Source organism: Pelophylax lessonae, assembly GCF_965119305.1.
Source record: "Pelophylax lessonae genome assembly, chromosome: 12".
Classification (NCBI taxonomy): Eukaryota; Metazoa; Chordata; class Amphibia; order Anura; family Ranidae; genus Pelophylax; species Pelophylax lessonae.
Genome location: NC_138779.1, coordinates 194,987,611 through 195,010,451, shown reverse-complemented (window position 1 = coordinate 195,010,451; position 22,841 = coordinate 194,987,611). Strand labels below are relative to the sequence as shown.

At 44.0% G+C, this 22,841-nt stretch overlaps 1 protein-coding gene across 1 annotated transcript in view; it reads left to right on the top strand.

The window, feature by feature from the left end:
* Positions 1-5,410, top strand: part of ARHGEF1 (Rho guanine nucleotide exchange factor 1) — a 127,971-nt gene extending 122,561 nt beyond the window's left edge. The window contains exons 30-31 of the mRNA XM_082273127.1: positions 3,075-3,154; positions 5,116-5,410. Coding sequence (XP_082129253.1) covers positions 3,075-3,149 — 75 coding nt within the window. The 3' untranslated portion in view covers positions 3,150-3,154; positions 5,116-5,410. The remainder of the gene's footprint in view (positions 1-3,074; positions 3,155-5,115) is intronic.
* Positions 5,411-22,841: the final 17,431 nt, after the last annotated feature.

Here is a 22,841-nt window from a genome sequence, read left to right as displayed (position 1 = left end):
TTATTGAAACAAAATTAATAAATTGGGCTCGTGAACGAACACTGCCTTAAGCAGATAAGAGATGTCTTTCAAGATGTGAACCCCCTAGAAAAGAATAGCAGCCCTGTGCAGCCTGTGAGCTCTGTTTAAAGCCTTCTGTACTGCTGCCCCTATCAGGGAAAGGAAGGCAAGCACTTACAGCCCTGAAACATGTTGCAGCTCTCTTTCAAAATGAAGTGAGTACTCGTGGGCCATACGGCTTAGTGCAATTTTTAAACAATGATCCATCATACACTGCACTCCTTTCCCTCACATACTATCTTCAGTCGTATCTTCCATCGCCTCTCCTGCACTTACTAGCCACCATCATACTCTCTGCACTCCTCTCCTGCATATACCACCTTCAGCCATATCCTCAATCTCCTTACCAGCACATTCAGTACCACCCACTGCCGTACTCTCTGCACTCTAGGGTTGCACGGATACTGTTTTTTTATCGGCGAGTACAAGTACCGTTACTTTCGGTCAAGTGCTCGCCGATACCGAGTACTGATACTTTGCAGTGCAATTTACGTCCATACAAAAAAAATTGGTGCAAATCCCACTGCTAAGAAGTGTGTGTTTGTGTGTTGATCTAATGGGCAGATTAGACCTCATAAAATTCAGCAGATGGAGTGCAGTTCCAGTAAGTAGGTAGGGACAAGTTCAAAGCAGCAATCATTTACTGGAAAACCGAACAGACTGATGACATTAAGTAAATAGATCACAAGGAGAGATGATAGTGTGCCAGTGAGGCACTGTGACTCACTGGTTCCATAGTTGACTCTGCTAAGCCTGGTGGAGTGAACGGCTGCCTCTAACCCCGGAGCTCCTTGGGACGGGCGGTGAGCCCAATGGATGCCAGATCGATGGACGGAGCCGGCAATGGCTGAAGCACCCTGAAATGACAGCTGCAGACAGGGCTTGTCACCGCCGGCTGGGGGAAACGACAGGAGTGGGTGTAAGTGGTCCACTATAGAGACAGTACTGTGTGGGCAACCAACAAGGGAGAGCCAAATGATCCGTGATTCATCAGCTCGCCTTGTTAGAGGCAGCCGTTCACTCCCAACAGGCTAAGCAGAGTCAACTATGGAACCCATGAGTCACAGTCTCAAATGCCTGTGTAAAATATGTGTGTGTATATATATATATATATATATATATATATATATATATATATATATATATATATGGTATCCATACAGATACTGGTAACGGTATCAGTGCATCCCTACTGCACTCCTCGCTTGTAATACCCTCTCAGCCATATCTTCCATGCTACTCATATTCTGTACCGGCTACATGCTCTCTGAACTCCTTTCCAGCACATACCACCCACGGCTTTACCCTCTGCCCTCCTTTCTGGCACATACCAAGTCACAATACCCTCTGCACTCCTCTTCTGTGCTTATAACCACCCCCACCACACACAGACACACTCTATAGTCCCTGCACTCCTCTCCAGTACTTGCACCCCCCTCCTCTCCACTCCTCTCCTTTACATACCGCCTGCCACCATACCCTCTGCACACCTCTACTGCACTTACAAATTGCCACCATACCCTCTGTACCCCTCTCCTGTATATACCACCTGCCGCCATATCCTCTTCTCCCCTCCTGTAATTAATACCACCTAGCGCCATACCCTCTGTACCCCTCTCCTGTTTATACCACCTGCCGCCATGGCCTCTGTACCCCTCTCCTGTATATACCACCTGCCGCCATACCATCTGTACCCCTCTCCTGTATATACCACCTGCCGCCATACCATCTGTACCCCTCTCCTGTATAGACCACCTGCCGCCATACCCTCTGTACCCCTCTCCTGTATATACCACCTGCCGCCATACCCTCTGTACCCCTCTCCTGTATATACCACCTGCCACCATACCCTCTGTACCCCTCTCCTGTATAGACCACCTGCCACCATACCCTCTGTACCCCTCTCCTGTATATACCACCTGCCGCCATACCCTCTGTACCCCTCTCCTGTATAGACCACCTGCCGCCATACCCTCTGTACCCCTCTCCTGTATATACCACCTGTCGCCATACCCTCTGTACCCCTCTCCTGTATATACCACCTGCCACCATACCCTCTGTACCCCTCTCCTGAATAGACCACCTGTCGCCATACCCTCTGTACCCCTCTCCTGTATATACCACCTGCCGCCATACCCTCTGTACCCCTCTCCTGTATATACCACCTGCCACCATACCCTCTGTACCCCTCTCCTGTATAGACCACCTGCCGCCATACCCTCTGTACCCCTCTCCTGTATATACCACCTGCCGCCATACCCTCTGTACCCCTCTCCTGTATATACCACCTGCCGCCATACCCTCTGTACCCCTCTCCTGTATATACCACCTGCCGCCATACCCTCTGTATCCCTCTCCTGTATATACCTCCTGCCGCCATACCCTCTCTACCCCTCTCCTGTATATACCACCTGCCGCCATACCCACTGTACCCCTCTCCTGTATATACCACCTGCCACCATACCCTCTCTACCCCTCTCCTGTATATACCACCTGCCGCCATACCCTCTGCACTGCTCTCCTGCACTCCCCACCATACTCCTGTTCACCTCTCCAGTACATACTAGTCATTGTCATACACTCTGCACTCACCTGCATGTCTTATCCATCAAAACAATTTTTCAGAATTATTTGAAATACATCCAACTTTGTCCGTTCACACTTTTTGCTAGTAATGTAAAAGTGAACTCTACCCAAAGCCACTGTTTTTTAGTTTAATGGTTGATTAAATCCTCTGCTAACTTCTCACCAAATATGTCACTAGTGAGATTTTCCACCTCTTGCGAGGTCATAATGACCATTTGGTTTTGTAATGGTTTTTATTGGGCTATACTGGATATGCTTACAGGCATATCGGGCAACTGGAGGCTTGAGAGGTACAGGAAGCCGGCATGGGATTACCTAGCCTGTAATCGCACAATTTTGAAATATCTGCTTTAGTTAGCGTTGACCTTCAATAAGAATCCCCTAGTATTTTCTTTATCACTGTATACCTCTTGTTCTTTGATTCACAGTTGATAGAAGAGGATTACCTACACCTGCAGAGGACAGTCACCAAGTTTTCAGTATCACAAAGTAGTTTTACATGAAAAAGGTGAGTGAGCAGAGTCTTGGGAAAATAAGTAAACTTGTAACAGGGCGGAGGGTACATGAGGGATTTTATAGAATAACATATTTCTATTCAAGCTATTTAGTAATTCACCATTTGATAAAACAATCGTGGACACCCGAACATCACATTTATATGAGCTTGTTGGACAACCATGGAGTTGGCCCATTTTACGTCTAGCGCTACTTTCATTGTCCTGGAAAGGCTTTCCACAAGATTTAATGGGGTGTCTGTAGATATTTGTACCCATTTAACCACTTGCCGACCGTCGCAAGTAAATATACTGCGGCGGTCAGCCCCGGCCAGGCAAAGTGACATATATATATACGTCACTAGCCTGTCACCGGCTTGTGAGCCAATAGCGGGCGAGCGCACCTGCCGCGGCTCGTTCACCCGCCGCGGCTCGTTCACCAAGCAGTCAGTGCGTGTGACCGGCGGACCCGATGTTCGCCGATCATCGGTAGAGAGGGAGAAAGGCAGGCGGCTAATGTAAACAAGCCGCCTGTCCTTCTCCCCTGTGTAAAAATGGAGATCAGATGGTTCTACTATGTAGAACCGTTGATCTCTGTTTTTACAATAGTAGCCATGTCCCATCACAGTTAGAAACACGCCCCTAGGACACACTTAACCCCTCCCTCTCCAATACAGTTAACCCCTTCCCTGCAGTGTCATTTTTACAGTAACGGTGCATATGTATAGCACTGATTACTGCAGTAATGTCACTGGTAACCCCAAAAGTGTCAAAAATGTCAGTCAAGGGTCCGATCTGTCCGCCGCAATGTCGCAGTCCCACAAAAAAAATCGCAGATCGCTGCCATTACTCGTTAAAAAAAAACACCAAAAATGACAAAAATCTTTCCCTTTGTTAGTAAATGCGATAGCTTTTGCGCAAACCAATCAAAATACTCTTTTTGCAATTTTTTTTTTTTAACCAAACATAGGTAGCATAAAACAAATTGGCCGAAAATGTTAAAAAATTTAGATTTTTACATTTTTTTTTTTGGGAATTTAATATAAAAAAATGTGAAAAATATTGTTATTTTTGCAAAATTTACGCTCTTTTTTTGTTTATAGCGCATGATCACAAAATCGCACGGGTGATCAAATACCACCAAAAGAAAGCTCTGTTTGTGGGAAAAAAAGGACGTCAAATTAGTTTAGGTACAGCGCCGCACGACCACGCAAAAGTCACGCAGTAAAGAATCGCAAAAAAAACCCTGGTCAGGAAGGGGGTAAAATCTTCCGGGGCTTAAGTGGTTAACCTAGAGAGCATTTGTGAGGTCAGGTACTGATGTGGGATGAGAAGACCTTGTTTGTAGTTGGCTGTGCAGGCCACTTGAGTTCTTCCTCACCATACTCCTCAATCCATGTCTTTATGGAGCTGGTTTTGTGCACAGGAGCACAGTCATGCTGAAAAAGAGAGGGTCCTTTTTCCAATCCTTTGGTACCTCTCAGTGCTGCTATTACCCTGCAACCTATTTCTGTCTCTATGCACTCCAGCAATGACTGCATGGCATTTCTTAGGGCGAGTGTCCTGATGGTGACAACAACGGACCATACCTGCATGATATGTGTTTAATTGACCACTTGTAGTCTCCATCGGAAGCCCACGTAATGGGGTGAATACAAAACCAAAAGGAGTTCCCCTTGGGTGGGACTTTGTAGGCACCAAGTTAACACACAAAAAAAAGATATGTAAAAAAATATAGAATCTTTATTAAGTTAGACAAAATGAGTAAAATGGGGTGACAACGTACGGGCGCAATTGGGAGACAGGGACAGAGCGTTCCCACCCTATAACATTAGTTTCCTAAACAAGGACCCTCATGGCAATGTCACCAGGTATTATTTGACAGAATGCTGCAGCTATTAAAAATGATTTTTTTAATGGTTTTAGTCATTGCATTTTCATCAATTTTAAGTAGCTTTTTTTTTTATACCCACAGGGGAGATCAAGCCTCAAAATTCCCTTTTATCACTTCCATCAAGTACACCAAGGAGGACAACAACTCAACTGCAAAACATCTACCTTGGTGTTTCCTTTGGGACAGATAATCATGCGGGTGGGACTAAACAAGACTGCCAGTCATAGGATGTGGGTGGGCGACCTTTTTAAAGAAGGCTCCTGTTTTATTTTCATTGGTCAAGACACAAGTGCCTTTTGTTTTTATATGTAATTTTTCAGGGACTGTAGCAGGGTGGGGAGATCCAACATCTCTCTCAATATATATATTATGTATTCTCTTTTTTTTTTTTTTTTCCTTTTTAAGTATATATATATATAAATATCAGATATAGAGATTGTTATTGTAGCTGTACAGTAAAATGATCTTGTTTGCTTATTAGAGAAAAGACTGGTCTTTCAGTGCCTCCTTCCTAAATTTTATAAAGGATACCAAATTCTACTGGTTTCCAATCCGCAGCAAATGGGACCATGAAAATATAATCGAACACTTCAGGTAAACCAATGAGTTTTGTGATAAATGGCTTAAGAGGACAAGGTTTTGGAAGCGAAAGTAATGCGGTACGTTTAGTAGCAGATAACTGAATGGGATGGTGTGAAAACTTAAAGGGTCACTCTACCCATGATTGGTATTTTCCATTTTTGAGTAGGTTTTGGCAGGTTGAACCTCCTACTAGCTTCATATATCTCTCAGGGGCTCCAGAGAAAGATCTCCAGGATATAATGTATCTGATATACCTTTCATCCCATTCATATTTGAGAAATCTGAGAGAGTCCTACAATGGATGTGAGAAAGTAGGGGATGGAGCCCGGAATGCTAGGTTGTTCTATCTCCCTTTTCCCTGAGACATATAAGAAGTCAACTGAGATTCAGCTTGTCTGCTCTTTAAGTTAGACAGTCAGAGGGCATACAAAATGCATATAGGATGTAGATTGTGGCTGAACTAATTATCAGCTCACTAGGAACTAGTGATGTTATTGAGACGTGAGCCACTTTATGCCTCTGGGAACAGCAGTGTTGCTGGTTTCTTGGGGGTCAATGGGTTTGCGTTAAAGTGACAGTGTTGACTAGTATGCCTATACTCTTTGTCATTATCAGTCCTCATTAGTATTCACAGGTCAAAGGAACTGAGCGGTGTGTCCTTACTGGCTAATGCTGGTCTATTGTGGATTTGCTGTCCTTAAGATTTATTTTCTGCTGCTGCCGGGGTAATGCTCATATTAGAGCATGCAAGGGTCCAATGCATACGCTTGCTGGAAGGACCAACAGTTCAGTTCTTGTTGCTCCTTGTAACTCATCAGATTCTCCCTTTTATTTGGCCATACCGCACTGGAAGCATGAAAGGGAGCATTTGATTGGTCCCTTTGGCCAGCAAATTCTATCCTTCCATTTGCCAAATTTCAGAATTGTTTTGTATTAACATCTGCTAAGTATCATTAGTACAATAACTTGCTTATTTAATAAGTACAGTCTCTTATAGTAACCAACCAGGATTTATTGTTCACTTCAGTTATAGAACAATCAGTTTGGTTGCTAGGAGTTACTGTCATTTCAACTAAACCTTGCTCTAATTATACAGACACACCCGTCAAGAAGCATACTAAGCCTATACCTATGGCTTTATAGGCTTAGGATGCACATTCTGTATCCTTGAGTCCCCCAAGGTAAAACTCTCATTCTGCTACAAATTAGGGGCAATGCTGGGTCTGCCGGGTTGAGTTACCTGGTAACTGAGGACTGGTAATTTGACAATTATCACCCATGCCCTCTGTGCAAGACAGTGGTTGTGCCAAGGTTATATAATGTTAACATGGATTGTTTTGTATGTGTATTGAACAAACGGTGTAGAGAAGTGTTCTGTCAATGGATTTAGAAGAAGCCACAGATTTATTTTGCTCATGGTAGAGTTGTCACTTGAAACAGTTGTGCCTTAAAGTTTAGGTCCACTCGGAATTTATATTTTATTTGTTGCTGGATTCTGATGGGTTGACTCACATGCTTGCTTCTAGAACTGCTGGCCGAGGGATCTCTCTTGAGAGGCATCTCTCTTGGAGTTGCCTAATCTGCCCCTTTCTGTGGCTGTTCTCATATGTTTGCTTCTAGAATTGCTAGCCGAGGCATCTCTCTTGAGAAGCATCTCTCTTGGAGTTACCTAATCTGCACCTTTCATTGGCTGTTCCATATGCTTGCTTCTAGAATTGCTAGCCGAGGCATCTCTCTTGGAGTTGCCTAATCTGCCCCTTTCTGTGGCTGTTCTCATATGCTTGCTTCTAGAATGGCTAGCCGAGGCATCTCTCTTGAGAGGCATCTCTCTTGGAGTTTCCTAATCTGCCCCTTTCTGTGGCTATTCTCACATGCTTGCTTCTAGAATGGCTAGCCGAGGCATCTCTCTTGAGAGGCATCTCTCTTGGAGTTACCTAATCTGCCCTATCTGTGGCTGTTCTCACATGCTTGCTTCTAGAATGGCTAGCCGAGGCATCTCTCTTGAGAGGCATCTCTCTTGGAGTTACCTAATCTGCCCTATCTGTGGCTGTTCTCACATGCTTGCTTCTAGAATGGCTAGCCGAGGCATCTCTCTTGAGAGGCATCTCTCTTGGAGTTACTTAATCTGCCCTATCTGTGGCTGTTCTCACATGCTTGCTTCTAGAATGGCTAGCCGAGGCATCTCTCTTGAGAGGCATCTCTCTTGGAGTTACCTAATCTGCCCTATCTGTGGCTGTTCTCACATGCTTGCTTCTAGAATGGCTAGCCGAGGCATCTCTCTTGAGAAGCATCTCTCTTGGAGTTGCCTAATCTGCTCCTTTCTGTGGCTATTCTCACATGCTTGCTTCTAGAATGGCTAGCCGAGGCATCTCTCTTGAGAGGCATCTCTCTTGGAGTTACCTAATCTGCCCTATCTGTGGCTGTTCTCACATGCTTGCTTCTAGAATGGCTAGCCGAGGCATCTCTCTTGAGAAGCATCTCTCTTGGAGTTACCTAATCTGCCCTATCTGTGGCTGTTCTCACATGCTTGCTTCTAGAATGGCTAGCCGAGGCATCTCTCTTGGAGTTGCCTAATCTGCCCCTTTCTGTGGCTGTTCTCATATGCTTGCTTCTAGAATTGCTAGCCGAGGCATCTCTCTTGGAGTTAACTAATCTGCCCATTTATGTGGCTGTTCTAAGCCAAGGATATGAGTCTTTTTTTTTTGCTTAATCCTATGTAATAAAAAAAATGCCAAATCCAACAGTGAGAGCAGGACCCATTGATAATGGTTGCTGTAGATGGGCCTAGTTGGGAAGTCGGGTGTGGACCTAACTTTGTAGTCCTTAAGAAGCCAGTGGGAGATTAGCCCTACTTGAATCTATGCAGAACTGATATGAGTTTTGGGCAAGCCGATGATTTAATGATTATGTGCTTGAAGAAAGAAAAAAAAAGCTCCCACCTCTTCATCGTTATCTGAGCAGTGGGCAACCAATCACAAAACAGAAGAGGCAAGGAAAGTTGTAGCAGTTTCATCAATGAAATGGATTTCAAATGTTTCAAGAGTTTGATGACACCGAAATCTGCAACATGATGGAGATCTAGAATCTTTGGAAATAATTTATAGCCAGTGTTTTTTTTTTTTTTTTTTTGCCAAATAGATGCTTTGGGTGGAATGATATAGTAGACTGGGGCAACTTGCAGTTGTGGTGGAAGTAAGTTTTCTCACGGGCCCTTTTTAGCCTTCTAGACTTGCGCCAAAGACTCCAAGGCCCTCCATTGCCAATCTATGATGACGAATCTGAGGAATCGCCATGTTCAGGTTTGCACATTGAGGGGAATTATATATATATTTGTATTTTTTAGCCCAGTGTGGCTTCCTATTCCGTTTTGGTTATTTAAACATCATTCCTATATATTTATATATATGAAGCTTTTTTTGTATTTCTTTTTTGTTTTATATTTGGGGAGCGTTTGGCTTGGAGGTATCTGTTTGGGGAGGGAAGACTGTTCCCTAGAGATGTTTTCTCAGTATATGCCAAAGACCATTTTTCGCAAAAGTTGTAACTTTTAGAAATGTCACAAAAAATAAAGATTTTTTTTTTTTCTCCATGTTATGTCTCCTTGGTTTTATTATGTATTACGACTAAATGTTCCTGTATGACGGGATGTAATATACAAGCCTCTGATTTATACGTAGTAGCAGTGGTGTATGTAGGTTTTGTGCTGCCCTAGGCCTGACTAAGTTTGTGCACCCCCTAGTTTAAATATGACCCACCCCTTCCTGTTTATGACCTGCCCTGTCATCTGTACACCACAGACCACAACCACAGTCTATCTGTGCCCATCAGCATTAACTTATCAGCTCCCATAAGTTCAGCCTCATCAGTGCCGCCTCATTACTGCCCATCATTGCAGCCTCATCCGTGCAGCATATCAATGTGGCCTCATCAATGGCCATCAGTGGCCACCAGTGTAGCCTGTAAGTGCCCATTAGGGAAGCCTATCATACTGGCAGGTAGCAGTGTGACTGCTTTATGGGGGTGCCAGACTGATTTGCCTCCTGGACCCTGCCCTCTGGCCCAATTTGCCCCATAATACTGTCACTAAACTAAAAGTGTAGCACAAGCCGGCGGGGACCCTTTTCGTGTGGGAGCAGGGAGGAGGCTGTTTTTTTTTTTTTTTTTCATGCGGTGTGCAGCTTTTTGCTGCCCCCCTGCAAAGTGCCGCCCTAGGCCTGGGCCTTGTCGGCCTAGACCAAGATACATCACTGGCCTCATCAGTGCAGCATATCAATGTGGCCTCACCAATGGCCATCAGTGGCCACCAGTGTAGCCTGTAAGTGCCCATTAGGGAAGCCTATCATACTGGCAGGTAGCAGTGTGACTGCTTTATGGGGGTGCCAGACTGATTTGCCTCCTGGACCCTGCCCTCTGGCCCAATTTGCCCCATAATACTGTCACTAAACTAAAAGTGTAGCACAAGCCGGCGGGGACCCTTTTTGTGTGGGAGCAGGGAGGAGGCTGTTTTTTTTTTTTTTTTTCATGCGGTGTGCAGCTTTTTGCTGCCCCCCTGCAAAGTGCCGCCATAGGCCTGGGCCTTGTCGGCCTAGACCAAGATACATCACTGCGTAGTAGCACGACAGTCCCAGGAAGGGCAGAGTTCTCGGTAATGAACGCGGTGATTGACATCCCAGTTCCACCTTCTCTATGCTGTGGAAGATGTAAGATGGGGAATAACTGGGTCTGTGGGGAAAGACTCAATTTTTGTTTGATCATGCATCAGTAAATTCTGTAAGCCCAATAGTTCATATTAGGTAGAGATTTCTGTAAACAAAAGGGCAAAAGTTAAGGTTCCCTTAACTCTAGGCTCTACAAGATGTCCAAGCATTTTTTTTTAAAACAAAGAATTGGTTGGCCTGCTGCACTAAACCATAACCTCTAGATTGTCATCATGGTGATAAAAGGATATCTTTTTTTTGCCATCTTGCAGTAGAATTGATATTAAAAAAAATCAGATTGTTCGTTTTACAGCACATCATACCCTGAATACCCTGGAGTCTAGTTTTATGGATACCCTGGAGTCTAGTTTTATGGATGAAGCAGTTTTATAAGGCTATTTTACTCTTCTATTGAACTCTGAGCATTGTATGAGAAAAAAAAAAACCTCTTGAGATCTAAAATGTACATGTTTTTATACATATACCAATATCGTATGTAGCAAATACTATGCCCTTTTGGGGTCCCTCTATTGGGGCCAAATATTAGAAAATATTTTTGTGATAATATTTAAGGCCTGGGTTTGCCACATGGGTTCTGAAGAGCATCTGAAAAAACACGCCAAGTCCACACCACCATTTAGATACTGGCTGGGCCAACCAACAACCTATCCTGTTGTCCTGATGATCACCTAAAGCCTCCTCTTCCCATTATTCGCTTAAAGTTCAATACTTGAGATATTTATTACCTCTTGTAAAGATTAGTGAAGTACTCTTGACAATGTTCTTATTATCTTTAAAAGAACAGCCCCATCGATGTTGTGGCATCTTCTGGGGTCGGAATCTCCTCCTTGGCCATGCTGGCCATACACTAGCTGAAAAATCATTCAAACTAGTTTTCGAAAAATTAACACCTGGCCTTTGGAGCAAACGATAGTGCCATCATGTAATGACCGATTGTCAAACGATAAATCCTTCAATGGACATAAATTTAATAATTTTTGCATCCATTTTGGCACATATGCACAGTGCAAACCGTTCTATTTTTACCAGGTGAGGAACACATTAACCTTCCAATTTATCGTTTGGCAGAGTTTTCCAACCTGTTCTTTCGATTTTTTTCGGCTCTGAAAAGTTAAAAAACAATTTTCTATTTGTGGCCATTAACTGGACGTAAAACAAATGAATGGTCCAAATCAGTGTTTATCAACTCCGGTCCTCAGGGCACACTAACAGGCCAGACTTTAAGTATTACCTTGGGGAGATGCAGACAGGAATACTGCAATCACTGAGCAGCAAATGAGATCACCTGTGATGTATTTCAGTTTTCTTGCAAACCTGGCCTGTTAGTGTGCCCTGAGGACCGGAGTTGAGAAATACTGGTCCAAATGACAGATTTTCAAACTATTTTTTGGCTAGTGTATGGCCAGCATAACAGACCTGTGAATTAGTCTTTGTTTTTGGCTCTATGTAGATTTCTTGCACAGATCACCCCCCCACTGTTACTTTTCTACTGTCAAAAGTTATGATGCACAGTGCTAGTGAGAGATCAATGGGGGAAGAATCCAAATTCTTTTTACTTAGTAAAGCCAAAGTATCACATGACAGCCAGGCAGCTAGCCTTTAATGTGAACATGCCGTGAGAAAAATTAGTGGGGCTGCCCTTGCTCACTTCCAAAAAAAATGCTAAGTTTCCTGGCATTGTGTTGTTATTCATTCCTAAGGTGTTCAGTAGGGTTGCGTTTTGGGGATCTGTGCCGGCCTCTTGAGTTCCTTCACATTTTACTCTGTAAACCATCTCTTTATGGAGTGGATGTTGTGAACAGGACAGTCATGCTGGAATCACAAGGTTAGAATGTGCACAATTGTCCATAATAACCATGTATGCTGTAGCATAGTCATTCTCAGCCAGGGCTTTTCCAGAGGTTGCTAGGGGTTCCATAAGCTGTGGCTGATCGACCTCCCATCTGATGATGCCTACCTAATTCCAAGTCCAACTCTACTTGACAGACCTTTTTCAGCTGTCTGACCCCCCAATGTAAAGAGCGTTCTTCCCACTGGCCACCAATGTAAGGGCCATTCTTTCCACTGACCACCAATGTAAGGAGCATTCTTCCCACTGACCACCAATGTAAGGACCATTCTTCCCACTGACCACCAATGTAAGGACCATTCTTTCCACTGGCCACCAATGTAAGGGCCATTCTTTCCACTGGCCACCAATGTAAGGGCCATTCTTTCCACTGACCCCCAATGTAAGGGCCATTCTTTCCACTGACCCCCAATGTAAGGGCCATTCTTCCAATTGGCCACCAATGTAAGGACCATTCTTCCCACTGACCACCAATGTAAGGACCATTCTTCCAACTGGCCACCAATGTAAGGGCCATTCTTTCCACTGGCCACCAATGTAAGGACCATTCTTCCCACTGACCACCGATGTAAGGGGCAATCTTCCTACTGACCATCAATTTGCGGGTTGTAGAATATTGGAAGCATGACAGCATCACAAAGTTTGGAGAAGTACAGTAAGAATTTTATTCATTAAAAGGCCTAAATTAAAAGCCAGTACCATTTGGTTGCTCAAAACTCCCTTTATCAAAGCTTGTGTGCCAGTGTTGACTTTGTACTAGACTGTTGTTGTAGCATAAAACGAGCAGCACCAGGAGTTTTGAGCCCCGATAATGCATTGGTTTAAATTTACATATCTAGGTGAGTACACTTCTTACTGGGTTTGTCCAAACGTAATGGCACTCTCATCCTTCCAATATTCTACAGACTACTTAAGGGATTCTCGGTGATATCTAGACCTAGTTGATCAGCAATGTATGGGACATCCTTCCCACTGACCACCAATGTAAGTGGGACATTTTTCCTTACAGATTGCTTAAATAAGGGACATTCTTCCCACTGACCCGCAAATAATTTTTATTTTTTTTACCAAACCTGAAAATGATTTAATGGTGCCTCTTTCGTAAATAGGTTAAGAAATGGTGCCATAGCATTAACAGTACCCTTTAACGGAAGACTCAATCATTTAGTGGGGTGTCAATGTTCTTTTGTGATGATCAGTGTCCACAAAAATTTGGTCATACAGCCCAATGGACAGGTCCCCTTTTAAAGCACATGCCAAGACAGTTGGTGGTTGTGTATTTCTTTATTGCTTTGCTCTGGGAATGTTCCAACCCAGTCTTTTCACTCACAGATACACAAAAAGCACCTGTGGGTTTTTCTCATTTCCTTTTTCCGCCTTAGTCTCCCTCCCATTCCAAAAAATTAGCACAGACATCTGGACAGAACACTGGATGAAGAGAGGGAGGGTCAGGGCCTCAAACACGCACATACTGCACAATATACTAGACTGGGTACACAGGTGAAGCACAAGGAACCTTTGGGACAAGAGGGGGGGGGGGTGCTTTAAACTCTCCACAGACTGAAGCAACCAAAATTGTCCCAACAAGGTGCACAAATCCACTTTGACCTTCGACAGTCAGAGTTTGCCATTTTTCTAGCACCATTAACGATGGAAGCCAGCATGGTCACTTGCACTCTTCATACCATTTTGCGGTGTGTTGGAAAAAGAAGGCTCTTTGTGTTGCAACACATCGATATTGCATGTACAGGTCATGGAAGTGTGATAGAAAGGATTGCTCTGTATGTATTTGAACTGGCGTGAATTTTTTTTAAGAAAAAGTTTTGGAGCAATTGATTTTTTTACTTGAGGTGTGAGCTATCTGGAACCATTGACTGGAATAATTTTTGATTCACAATGCCATTATATTATAAGAGATGAGTAAATCATTTTTTTGTTGCTTTATGGTTGAGAGGTGTCATTGTATCGAACCAATTGCCTGGAGATTTGGGATAGAGAAGATTGTCCAGACTGCCGTCCGTACAGTTTTCATACACCAGCGCCTGATGAATAGTCGGGTATTTTTGGTCAAGAAAAACGCAAGTCAATTTTCAGAATCCACATTAGCACCGATGCCTTTATTACAAGTGATAGCGCAAGGGACTTTTAAAGTATATCTAAAGCCAAAATTGTTTTTCTATTTTGAAATAAGGAGGAAATGGTCAAAGTAAGACCCCCTTCACACAGGGGTGACCCGACTCGCTGTGCACCGCGACCTCGGCGCGACATGCACGGACTTCATATAATTGAAGTCAATGCAGGTCGCCCCAAAGTAGTACAGGACCCTTTTTCTAAGTCGGAGCGACTTGTGTCGCTCCTATTAGAACGGGTCCTGTGCTAATCTATGGCAGGCGACCCACCGAGACTTGTCAGGCGACCAAGTCGCCTGACAAGTCGCGCTAGTGTGAATGGGGACTTAATCTCTTGTCAAACAAGGGAAAAATGTATAGCCTGGGATATAAAAACAAAATAAGCTTCAATGCAGAGATTTCCTCCTGCCGTGCTTTTTTTTTGCCCCTAGATGTCTCCCTTCTGATGGCAAACCTCATTCAAGGCACTTTCTCTGAGCCTAGGTCATCCTGTAACCCACCCTATCTGGTGACTGGTCAGTGAAATAAAAAAGCAGCAAAGGGATGAGCTCATCGCTTTTTGTCACTCTGTTCTCTTCTCCTATTAGCATGCTTCCAGGTCCATCTTTCCGAATGGGCACGCTGGGCAGTTACCTGGGGGCCCAACTGCCCAGCGACCCAGCCAAGCATTAGTCCCAATTCCCGCGTGGAGCATCCTGCTGCCGAACTTAGCAGGTGGCAAGTGCCTGTCGGCCCTGCGTTGCTGTCAGGACACTTGGGCCATGGAGGGAGAGCCCACATTTGCAGGAATGCCTGTCCATGTCAACAGGAACAGGCACACATAGGACAGTTGAGTCTGACTCCCGTCTTTGTGTGTGTTGACCGGACACAGCTGTCGAACTTGGAAGCTGTCATTAGCCTGGCACTACTGTACCAATAAATATCGCCTTATCGATAATTTGCATTTCTATTCTCGTGGGTGATTATGTAGGCAGGGCCCCAGTGCACTGCATTGCCCGGGGGCCTATAATGCTCTTAAGATGGCACTGCATGCTTCTTGTCAGCACATAAACTGATTGGCTAACTCTGCTGCTTCTGACTTTCACACTCCAGCTCTGCTGTATAATGAATACAAGAGTATGTCAGGTTCAGGTGCTTACATTTAAAAAATACATCTACTGATGTATTTATGATTACAGGGTTAACATGCTTCACTATCTGTCCTAGAAACGCGACAGGGCATGATAAAAAAAATATCTAAAGTTGGGAAAAAGCCCACTTACGGGTGTATTTATTGTAATTTTGGATTGTAATTTTGGATAGAGTTGGGAAGGGTCAGACTCCATCTTTTTTTTTTTTTTACAGTCCCTGTTGGAGAGAGTCACGCCTCTATTTGTACTGGTAACCATTGCCACCGAGAAGGAAAGTCCAAAATTTTAGTCTCCTAATCAGGAAGTAAAAGTGAAATCTTCCAGTGGGGACACTTGTGGAAACCACTGTTTAGGAAGGAAATACCCTTCACTTCGGGATTTCCTCTAACTTCCGGTTGCGTCTCTGATGGTAAAGGGAAATTTCCCCAATGGTACAGCAAAAAAGAAATTGTTCTGATGACAACTTGTTGTTTTGGATTTTTCCTCACTGTCACCAAGACAAACAATGCAGTAAAGCCCCGTACACACGCACCGATTGTCGGCCAACCGTTCGGCCATCTTTCGTCCGGTGCTGTCTTGTAGGTTGAAAAGTGCTAAAGACTGCACACGAATTTTGTCGGCCAACAACAACCGACTGCACAAGTGATGTCATGTGATGGTTAACTTTCCGTGTGTTTTTTCTTCTCTGAGCATGCCCAGTCTTGCTCATCTGCTTTTTGTCGGCCGAAATCTGTACTGACTGACGAACAATCGGCCGTTCTTTGTTGGCCTACAAAAATTTTATAGCATGCACACCAGATTTTGTTTGGCCGAAAAGTCGCAGTCGGTTGTCGGAAGCATCATACTAACAAGCCGACAATCGGCCGATCGGACGTTGGCGGAATATTTACGGCCGACAATCGGTACGTGTGTACGGGCCTTAAGTCTCCATAGAAAAATAACAAAGAGGGTTTACACTTGCCTGCCCACAGTATTTATTGGTGTCTGGAAGCTCTGTTGCTGGCATCTGATGGAGCTCAGCCTCCCAGGAAAAGAACCAGCCACGTGCCTTTAACCCCACCATTTCAATAAAGCTTTATTGTCCTGGAGAGCATGCGCTAAGAAGCCCCATCTAGGAGCTAAAGCTAAAGGTTTTCACCCGAACACATGGTTAATCGTAGAGAGCTTGTGCGGCCGGTTCTTTTGCTGGGAGTACATCTCCAAAGTAGGGAAACGGTCAACAATAAAAACCTGACTGGGGTTTCCTCCTTTTCTCACTCTATCCAAAACTAAAAAATATATTTTGGCTTTAGATACACTTTAACCACTTGCCGACCGCCGCACGACTATTTACTGCGGCGGTCAGCCCCTCACAGGCAGAGCGACGTAGTACTACGTCGCTAGCCTGTGAGGGTCTAGGGAGCGAGCGCGCGCCCCCGGAGGCGCGCTCCCGCGCAGTCACGGACCCCCCCGCGTGTGTGACCGGCGGACCCGATGTCCGCCGGTCACTCGCGATCGTCGGGTGGAGAGGGAGAAAGGCAGGCAGCTGATGTAAACAAGCCGCCTGTCATTTCCCCCTGTGTAGAAACCCTGATCATACGGTTCTACTATGTAGGACCGTTGATCACTGTTCCTACACCTCAAGCCACAGCCAATCACAGTTAGAATCACGCCCCTAGGGACACACACCACCCCTCCCTCTCAAAAAAAAAAGTTAACCCCTTCACTGCCAGTGTAATTTTACAGTAACAGTGCATATGTATAGCACTGATTACTGTAGAAATGTCACTGGTAACCCCAAAAGTGTCAAAAATGTCAGTCAAGGGTCCGATCTGTCTGGCGCAAATGTCGCAGTCCTGCAAAAAAAATCGCAGATCGCCGCCATTACGCATTTAAAAAAAAAACAACAAAAATTACAAAAATCTTTCCCTTTGTTAGTAAACACGATAACTTTTGCGCAAACCAATCAAAATACGCTTTTTGCGTTTTTTTTTTTTTTTACCAAACGTATGTAGCATAAAACAAATTGGCCGAAAATGTAAAATTTTGATTTTTACATTTTTTGGGGGGGAATTTCATATAAAAAAATGTGAAAAATATTGAAATTTTTGCAAAATTGTCGCTCTTTTTTTGTTTATAGCGCATGATCAAAAAATCGCACAGGTGATCAAATACCACCAAAAGAAAGCTCTGTTTGTGGGAAAAAAAGGACGTCAAATTTGTTTAGGTACAGCGTCGCACGACCGTGCAATTGTCCGTTAAAGTCACGCAGTGCTGAATCGCAAAATAGGCCCTGGTCAGGAAGAGGGTAAAATCTTCCAGGGCTTAAGTGGTTAAGCTGGTTGTACACTCATCTGACTGTAAAACTAGCTTCATCTCCACCAGCAACGATGTTAAGAGAAGATCGTACAATCCGATTGCAACACGTATAACCAGCACCATGGTGACCCTGCACTCTAAACATTTCAGCCAATTTCAGTCAACTTTCCATGGCAAAATCAACAGAACAAAATGTCATAACTTACATTTAACAACTCCTATCAGAACGGTTATGACTAAAATGTTCTGTAGGTAGGTTGCCTTGATCTGTTGGTTGATTTTTGTGCTAGCTGGCTGCAAGTAATTAGGTCAATTCAAAATTGTTATGTTTATGGTAAACATTAGCGTGAAATTATGGCTTCAAGAGGCCAAAATCAAATCCCAACCGCAGCCCAAATCCCTATTGTATTTTTAATTTTTGGCCTGTTGCTCCATTGGTAAGATTTCCTTGTGGTGCAGTGCCTTGAAAAAAATTGTGCGGGTGTCTCCTTACCTTTCTTTTTTGCATTGAGGTGTGCTGCCAGCCCATTAATAACAAATGGACTGCCTTATGGCAGAAGGCCTCTATGCAAGAAATAACGTATGGGTCCTAAAATGGGGAAGGTTTCAAACAGTGGTGGTCAGTTTTCTTGATATAGGGGGCCAGAAATGTGGCCACTGAAATCACCAAAGGGCCACACATAAAATTCAGATAAGCAACAGGATATAATCAAAAACTATAGGCATGATACGAGAGATTGTCAGAGGCTGACAACATAATATGGGAGATGGTCAGATGATCAAAGGCTACAGATATGGTCAGAGACTGCAAACATGATACCAGATATGATCAGAGACTACAGATATGGTATAGGACAGGGGTGTCCAAACTATGGCCCTCCAGTTGTTCAGGAACTATAATTCCCATCATGCCTCCTTCCACATGAGCTGGAGGCCCGTAGTTTGAAGATCCCTGGTATAGGAGATGGTCAGAGATTGCAGACATGATACAAGAGATGGTCAGAGACTGCAGACATGATACAAGAGATGGTCAGAGACTGCAGACATGCTACAAGAGATGGTCAGAGACTGCAGACATGCTACAAGAGATGGTCAGAGACTGCAGACATGCTACAAGAGATGGTCAGAGACTGCAGACATGCTACAAGAGATGGTCAGAGACTGCCGACATGATACAAGAGATGGTCAGAGACTGCAGACATGCTACAAGAGATGGTCAGAGACTGCAGACATGCTACAAGAGATGGTCAGAGACTGCAGACATGATACAAGAGATGGTCAGAGACTGCAGACATGATACAAGAGATGGTCAGAGACTGCCGACATGATACAAGAGATGGTTATAGACTGCGGATATGATACAAAAGATGATCAAAGACGACGGATCAGCTGCAGGAGACTTTGAGGCTATAAACATGCTATAGTAGTTGTTGGAGACTGGGGGCATACTTCAGGAGACCGCAATAGACTGGAGACAAATTGCATGAGACTGCTAGAACTTTGCAATAGGAAGCACAGATTAGTGTCTGCAGGAGCCTGAGAGCAACACAAAAAGTACCAAAAGACTGCATTGGGCCCCAAGGTTGCAGGTTGGACACCAGGGGGTTAGAACATCTCCAAGGTTGTTATTCCTTCCTATGTCTCTCCTAGTGACAACCAGTTGAGATGATCTGGGCATTTTATATAGCTGTCCACTAGGAAGCTACATAGACCTCCAATGGTATTGGAAACATCATTATTATGTGAAATGTTTAGCTCTAAACACAGATATGGATTCGCAAAGGTCAACACTGCATTGCTCTTAGGGCCTCTCTATTGTAATCTTGCACTGTATTCTGAGATAATTGTCTACTACTGCTACATGGGGTTTTTTTTATTGTTTAGTACTGCGCCATGTGATAACTATAGGGCAAAATGCTGAAACATGACCCAATATTGTTTTAAACCATAAGGCAACAGAAAAAATAACCAATATTTATAATTCACGAGTGTACATTATCATGACCTGGGGGTGTTAACTCAAACATTGATGGGAGGTCAACGTAAATCATTTATGAGCTGCAGTTGGAGATCTCATCCACCAGGTGGCAGAAAAACACTTCAGACTCTGTACCGATGTATATTACTTGGAAGTCCGATCGTTGGATTGAATCTGGCCTATTTAAACAGTTTTCCGGAATAAAATGTGTACTTGCTGCAGCTGTGGTGTCACATTGTTATTTTCTGAGGGGCAGAATTGTGTACTTCACCTGTGTCCCAAATGAACAAATTCCAAAGTACTTTAATAGAAAAATAAACACGTACAATCTCTTTAACCTGTTTGCCAACGGAAGAGAACTGCACTGCAGTTCCCCAGTTGGCAAGCAGGGCCTCTTCATCCCAAGACTAAAGGATTCCTCACCTAGCTGCACATATTGCCTACAGTGAAGTTATCTCTAAAAACAGGTACAAGTTGTTCCTCAAGAACGTTGCCGATGCTGCTGTTGCCTTGTGCTTCTGGTTCCCGTCACTTGAGATCATCAATAACAAAAAAAGAAAACTCTTGGTTTTAAAGTAGATTTGTATTGTAGGGGCCCTCAGTGAACAAGGACAGGTAGTCCAATCTCTAAACTTTTTGGAGGTTTCAGTCATTCCTCCTCTATCTGGCCTCTTCCGATAGGAGACCCGGGCCAGGGAGAGGTGTACACACAGCCGTCCGCCTCTAAACTACAATGAGTGAAAGTGGACAGGTAGTCCAATCTCTAAACTTTTTGGAGGTTTCAGTCATTCCTCCTCTGTCTGGCCTCTTCCAATAGGAGACCCGGGCCAGGGAGAGGTGTACACACAGCCGTCCGCCTCTGAACTACAATGAGTGAACGTGGACAGGCAGTCCAATTTCTAAACTTTTTGGAGGCAGCTCTCACAGCTTTGGAGGTTTCAGTCGTTCCTCCTCTGTCTGGCCTCTTCCGATAGGAGACCCAAGGCAGGGAGGGCTTGTACACACAGTACTCCCTCTCCGACCTACAATGAGTGAACTGGGACAGGTAGTCCAATTTCTAAACTTTTTTGGAGGCAGCTCTTTGTCAACAGGGGTATCCCAAGGAGTCCCTAATCAAGTCTGTAGAGACTTGGAAAAATTAGAGTGCCACAACAATTGGATCCGGTTTGGGTTTTTTCTTTTTTTTTGGTGCCCCGTGTGAGGAATGGTCGTTGGGGTTTTTTATATAAATATAATGTAACCATAACAACGAAATGTAACTATATAAATCTAATGCATTTCAGGGGTTCACATATCTCCCTTCATCAGGGCTTGTACTGTATACTAACAATAAATACAAATGTGTACTGATCTTATGAGGAGAGAGCGGACTTGGTATCAGTTGGACATCAAAGTGACAGCCACACATTGGCTTTATAATGTATTTATTAGATACCCATACTGGACTTATCCAGTTGTTGTGGCACCTCCATTCTTCTGATACTCTAAAAAAGAAAACTTTATGGACTATGACCTCTGATGCTCATCAAAGTCAACCTACACCTGTTCTAATGCCCCGTACACACGCATCGATTATTGGCCGGGAATTTTCGGCCAACGTCCGATCGGCAGTTTTTCGACTTGTTAGTATGATGCTTCCGAAAACCGACTCCGACTTTTCGGCTGAAAAAAATCTGGTGTGCAGGCTATAAAATTTTTGTTGGCCAACAACACAATGGCCGATTTTCCGTCAGTCAGTACAGATTTCGGCAGACAAAAATCTGATGAGCAAGACTGGGCATGCTCAGAGAAGAAAAAACACACGGAAAGTAAACCAACACATGACATCACTTCAGAAGTAGATTTTTGTTGGCCGAGAAAATTAGTGTGCAGTCTAGGCACATTCCAACCAACAAAACACCACTCTGGACAAAAGTCGGACGATCGGTCGGCCGATAATCGTTGCGTGTGTACGAGGCATAAGAGATTAATTAGTTGGAATTAAGATAAAGCTGGAGCAACCCTTCAGGTCAATCTTAATGCTGGTTTGTGTTGATCATATTTTTTTTTTATCCTCAGTGGGTATATTAAGTTACGAGACCAACGAGCAAAGTGCAGTAACTCAGAGCACCCATCCAGAATTCACCTATTGCTGACCTTCAAACTGAAATTTGGTACTATGGGTGGCTGAATTCCGTTTATCATCATTGGCCTCTATAGTTAGTCCCACAACTGTATGATGGCATTCTATCATGGTCCCTAAGATTATACAAGTTGTATAAAACTTAAGTTAGCAGCCATTTTGTTGAGGTTAACAAACGGGAAGGTGATCAACCTTTTTTAGTAACTGGTATTCAATGTGCATTTGATATAAGCCATTACTAGTGACCGGAAAGGCTGCATAGCCATGACAGCAGCTCTGTGTACCATAATGAAAATGGACAAAGAACAAATTCAGCAAGTAGGCAGTAAAGTCAGAATTCTGGACTTGCATTTGTTTCTGGTTGGTGACAGATAAGAGCGCAGGTGGGGTAAGTATGACAGCAGGGGAGCTTGCACTTTTTAAAGGGGGTTAGCAATGGCCATTTCCATCCTGAAAGGGTCTTTTGAAATGCAGTCTTTAAGGTGAACCTGTACCTGTGCTTTGGTCATGGAGGGCTACAACAGGTTCACTTTAAAACCAGACCCTCAGCATCTTAAATTGCTCCCCTATGCTGGGAGTGAGAAGAAAAAGCCCTGTATAAGCCTGAGGGCACATTTACATGTTTGCAGAGCATAAGGACAACCCATTGAAATTAATGGGCTGACAACGATATGACAAAAAATGGGCATAACCCTTGTTTTACACCACAAATGCATTGGGGTGCTATTATAAATGAATGGCACTGCAATGCATGTAACGTGTTGATGCATGTTACTGACACATGTAGGTAGAGACTCCTTTCCCACCACATGTGATAGCGCTGGGTGCCTGATCACATGATGGCGCTGGGTGCCTGATGGCCAATCAGCAAGCATCAGCTATGTTACATGCTCTCCCATACGCCAAAAACTGGGTATTCCTCTGTCTCCTGGCACTGAATAAATTGATGGGGGAGTGAAGTGCAGGTGAGTATGTGTGGGAAGGGAGCTGGACTTTAAAGT